Source organism: Parasteatoda tepidariorum, chromosome 10, assembly GCF_043381705.1.
Source record: "Parasteatoda tepidariorum isolate YZ-2023 chromosome 10, CAS_Ptep_4.0, whole genome shotgun sequence".
NCBI lineage: Eukaryota > Metazoa > Arthropoda > Arachnida > Araneae > Theridiidae > Parasteatoda > Parasteatoda tepidariorum.
The window spans coordinates 17,910,044-17,915,803 of NC_092213.1; the positions used below are offsets into that span (position 1 = coordinate 17,910,044).

At 26.1% G+C, this 5,760-nt stretch overlaps 1 protein-coding gene across 1 annotated transcript in view; it reads left to right on the plus strand.

Moving 5' to 3' along the window:
• Positions 1–1,781, plus strand: part of LOC107452595 (sirtuin 7) — a 20,515-nt gene extending 18,734 nt beyond the window's left edge. The window contains exon 9 of the mRNA XM_016069102.4: positions 749–1,781. Within this exon, the coding sequence (XP_015924588.1) occupies positions 749–1,145 (397 nt within the window). The 3' untranslated portion in view covers positions 1,146–1,781. The remainder of the gene's footprint in view (positions 1–748) is intronic.
• The last annotated feature ends 3,979 nt before the right edge of the window (positions 1,782–5,760 follow it).

Here is a 5,760-nt window from a genome sequence, read left to right on the forward strand (position 1 = left end):
GCTTTGGATAAGTTTTTTTTTTTAAATATCTTAATTAATAATATATATTTAACTAACTTGTTTAAACAGGGTTGCCACTCCGCAGGGAGAACAGGGAAAACCTGGAAAATACAGGAAATTTAAAAATTAGCTAAAATTACTTGGAAAATGCAGGGAATTTTGATTTTTTCTTTACAAACCTGGAAAATACAGGGAATTTTGTTTCTTATTTTTGTCTTTTAAAAAATGGTGACCACTCAATGCGTAATCTGTGGGATATTTAACCATGATATTTCAGCTATACTAAACTATTTCATTTACTACAGCATTATTTAAGTATGTTCAGCTGTTTTTCCAGCAATTGAAACTAATAAATATAGTTAGCCCAATATAGCTCACACAAGAGCACAGTAATTGTTGTTTCCTCTTAATATATTGTGTATAACATGTACAGGGAAAACAAATTTTTTTTCTCCAGATTTGAGTGGCAACCCTGTTAAATCTAAATTAAGACTTCGTGTATTGGTCATTGTAATGAAAGGATCGTAATAATGGTGGAGAGGGAGGTCATACTAAAAATTGTCGACTGTATTTTTTTTTAAATTTAAGATATTTAGTATAGTATTATTCAGCAATTTTATTTCTAAACTAAGTAGTATATGTAAACTACAGAGTAGGTGCTGTGAATGGATGAAAAAAATTATCAATTTTATTTAACAGTGTGTTAACTTTTTTAGTAACCATAATAACATTTTTATATCCTCTTTAGACAAGAAGACCCTATTTTTAACTTAGCTACACCACTGCTGCCTCATGAATATTCATCTTGCTCAAGGTTGCATCTGATTAGAGAAGAAGAAAACTGTTCAAAGCAAAATTCTGTTTTAAACACTGTTAAGAAAGAAGAAACAGATAAAGAAAAGGCCCTCATTTGCATGAATCACAACCTGGTGCCTTGTATCAAACTACAGGACGTAACCTCTGCTTCGACTCTCTTACAGTTAAATGCACAGAAAATTGACTCAAGGACTTATTTTATAAAAAATTTTGATAAAAATAATATTTCCGGGGGCTGGTATGGGAAAGGCTGTGCTAAACTCAAAAAACGAAAGCCTAGTTTATCTTGCAAGCGTAGAAAAATTGTTGATTCCAGTCCTGCATCTTGATTTTAAGTCTTGATTTGAAAACTAAATCACCTAATAAACTGTCTTTTTAATGCCATTGTTGAATCTCATAGCTAGTGTGATAATAAGTACAAAACTTTTAATTGTGATTTTTTTTTTGGAGTATTAATAGTATAGACTGCTGTGATAAAGTATGAAAGGTTGTGAACTATACTCCAACAGCTAGAGACTTTAAGCTACATACAGCAAATACAGCAATTTTTTTTTAGAAAATCTAAAGGAATAATTTAATTTAATTCATTATTTAAATAAATAATCCTTTTTTTTCTATTTTAATGTATTTTAACCCATTCATTTTATTTAGTTTGTAATTTGAGATATTAATGCAAATGGTGAAACTCTTGTAATTTTAAACAATATAAAAATGTCAGCGCTATGCTATTTTGTATGTGTGATTATGTGCATATTTTAATGTGTAAAAAAAAAGCTTTTTTGCTTTTAAGTTTTATTTTATGCCTAAATATTTCATTTAACTGTATCAAATACTTTGTTATGTTTTAATGTGTAAAAAAATAAGCTTTTTTGCTTTTAAGTTTTATTTTATCCCTAAATATTTCATTTAACTGTATCAAATACTTTGTTGAAAATTTTTGAATAAAGAAAATTATTTGTGTAGAAGCTATTCCTATTACTATACTTACTAAAAATTGTAATGTCTTATATTCGTTTAGATTGATTGAAAAAAAAATTTAAGTTTGAAACAGCTTGTATCTTTAGTTTCTAAAACACAACTGAAAATAATCCAAGCTAGACACAGTCTGGATTTTTTTTTTCGTTATCTTATTATTTTTCAGACTTTGCTTTAAAGTATAATTTTATCCTAAAATCTCCCACTAAACCAGAAAATCACAGAAAAAAATCATTATATGGTAAACTTTATTACATTCTTTGTGTTTAAGATAGTTATTATTTAGTTTTGTTGCTTGGAAATTGTTTTCATTTTAATAATTTTAGTACTTTATATTAATTTGAATTGATTATGAAAAAATATAAATTTTGAAACCCTTGTCTTTTTAACTCCTTAACTGCCTCAGTTATTCAGAATAATTAGAACCAGGTCCAATCTATATATTTGAATTTTGAGTGTTGATTACCAAGCACTTCACCTCTCTCTATGTTTTGTTTATTATTTTTATTTCACTCATAATAGTTCTACTCAATATCATTTTAGTTCTCACCTTCTTTTGTCTACTCTTGATATTCAATTCATCACCATTCATGTTATCTGATCTCTAATTCTATTGGTTTTTGTCTACTGATTTTAAATAATTCAGTGTTAAATGTTTTGTGAATCTATTTTTTGTAATGAGTTCTTCTGATAAATTTGTTTATAAAAACCTATCACTTATCCATTCCCATTTATTTAAATTGTTTATAAAAAAATTTTAACTTCAAAACTAATGTAACTTTAGCTATCAAAGGACTGCAAGTTCTCAGAATAATTAGAACCCGGTGCAATACAGATACCTAAATCTTAAATGTCTGGGATAGATTAATGGCAAAAAATGTACGTATTTATTAACTTAATAATTAGAAAAATATAAAAAGATATATATTTTATTCGTTTAAATATTTAATTGATTGATCAAAAAAATATCAATTTTAAACTCTCGTAGCTTTAGCTACTAAGAGCACCAGCTATTCAGAATAATCAGAACCAGGTCCAATATAGATGCTTGAATCTTAAACGTTCAAAATAAATGTATAATTGACAAAAAAATTCAATTAAAAAAATTTTAATATGCATTCATTTAAGGAATATATAGACTATTACATTTATTTGTTTTTGTTTTCATTTTAGTATTTTATTTTTTTGAATTGATTGATTGAAAAAATTTTAAAACTCCTGTAACTTTAGCTCTGAACACCAACTATTCATAATAATTACAACCAAATCAAATTTAGATAATTGAATCTGAAATATTCAAAATGATTATATAATTGACAAAAAAAGTATATTAAAAACAGAAAAAGGTATTTATTTTTAATATGTATTAATTTAATTATTGAAACTGTCCTATGCTCTCTGTTGCTTTTAGGTTTGCTGGTAACCATCTTTCATTTCTAACTTATGAATGTCATTCTTTGATTTGAAATTCCATAGCTGCTTGTTACTTGCTAATATTTTGAGCAAATGATTTGGATTCATTATTTGAATAACTCTTTGTTAAAACATTACTGAAATCTACTATGCTTTCAGTTGCTTTTAGGTTTGCTGGTAAGCACCTTTCATTTTTAACTTATGAATATCATTCTTTGCTTTAAAATTTCATAGCTGAATGTTACTTACGTATATTTTGGGAAAATGATTGGAAAATCATTCATTAATTGAAAAATTCTTTGTTAAAACATTCTTCTGAAATATCATGTCAAAAGTATTGTAGCACCAAAAATATACTGATAAAACATCTTTTTTAGTTCATCAAGAACAGTTATTCAAAAATCTATTTTAAAAACTTGGCACAATTACTTCATGATCTATACTCACTACTAACCATTCACTGGACCATTTTAAAACTGGAAAATCCCATTTAACATAATTTTTCACTAAGCATTTTCAAAGGAGTTCTGTTATATTGTTTAACAATCTTACTTAACACTGTTTTATATCTCCTCCACTAAGCATTTTAGTGAGGAAGTATAAAAGTATATTTTATACTTAATCTCTAAGGACTTCTTTAAGTGATTAAGTATAAAAAGTCAACATACTCCCAAATTATAATATTGATTACTTAAATTTTTTATGTACTAAAACAATTTTTTAAAATTTTATGTAATAATTAATTTTATTTAGAATAATCCATTAAAACAAAAGTTCACAAAGAAGTCAACTTTTCCTTGGGTCAATTTTCATTTTTTTATCAATGTTTTAAAATTTTTTATATTCTAGAACACTGGTACCCAACTTTTGCTCCATTCATTAAGGCTTCTAGTATATTTTCCTCAACATTTGAGGGAAAAACTTTAAAAACATGATAAATAAATGCATTTTTTTCTGTTAATTACTTTATGTTTATAGATATAAATAAAACTTATATTGTAACGTTATGGTCAAACGAATAATCCAAAAATTAAGTGAAGAAATAAAAAATTAGTTTTAGACAAGGAAAACCTAAAGAGCAGTATTCTTACCAGCTCTTTTCGAATTAAAACTGTTTTATATTGTTTAGTGATAAACTTTAGGTATTTGTTTTTAGTTTACAATTGCTCTGAAAATCTAATTTAATTTATTAATTTTTAAAAAAATTAAGTTTAAAGTCAAAATAAAAATAAATATCAGAGCTTGTTCAAAAATGTAAAACATTCTTATTTTTTAATGTTTCGCATTTTTAAAGAATAAAAATCTGCTCAAATGGAGTCATGTAGTAACAAAAAATAAAAATAAATTTTTTTTTGTACTATGTGTGAAAATAACTAAAGTCACAACCCTTATACATTTACTAAAAACTCTGAGTTTTTTTTCGCAAGAAGCTGTTTTAATATTACGAAAATAATCTTGATATTGTTTATGAAATTTTAATTCTGGATAAGTTAGTGTAAAATTGTTTGAGTTATAGATATGCTTTTTAATGAGATTCATATGCTGTTATAATAATTTTTAGATTTAAAGAACTTCAGAATTAAATTTTTTTTTATTATTTATAATTACCACTTGTAAGCTTTTTATATTCCATAATGGTTTACAAGTAAAATACAAATTTGTTCTAGTATATTAGAATTTTTATTGTTATTACATAAAAGTTTTCGATATATTTGCACAAACATTTGTAAAAATAAAAGGTTTAGTTACAGTTAAAAAAAAACATACAAATAATTAAGACTTTAAACAACAAGTTCTACATTCTGCGTAGCGTTTTTAAAAAGTACTTAAAGGTGCTTATTTCGATTTTTATTATTTAAAAGCCCTTAAAGGTGCGTTTTTCATGGGGTGTTTTTAAAAAGTGCTTAATTTTTCCTTTTCGAAAATTATATTTTTTTCTATACCATGACGATTTTCACCACGTATTATGCAAAAGCGTGGTTTTCACTTTGTTCTATTCAACGTTTTCACAATTCATTCAACCACAATCCATTTCGGCGTACCGTTCGACAGTAGTGTATGAAAGCGGTAACTGGGTGCGTAGCGTTTTTAAAAGGTGCTTATTTTCGATTTTCGTTTTTAAAAGTCCTTAAAGGTGCTGTTTTTGAAAAGTGCTTAATTTTCCCTTTTTCAAAATCAGAGTTTTTCTTTACCTTGTTGATTTTAGCTGCGAATTATGCAAAAAGATGCAGTTCACGTTTTTCTATTCAACATTTTCACAATTTATTCACCCTCAATCTATTTCGGTGTATTGTCAGTCTGTAGCGTAGGAAAACGCCATTCTTTTTATATTATTCAAAACTTCATGATTTTTAACAATTGTCAAAAACAATGCCAAAAGTTTTTTTTTTTCTTTTTTGATATGATAATTGAAACAAGATAAAACCGTCAATTGTCAAAAACTTCCCGACCCTGCCGAATTGTGATACTTTTTTAAAGTGCTTAAAAATATCTTTTGAGTGCTTGAAAAGTGCTTAAAAGGTGCTTATTTTTTGTTGAATAATTTGGCTACGCACC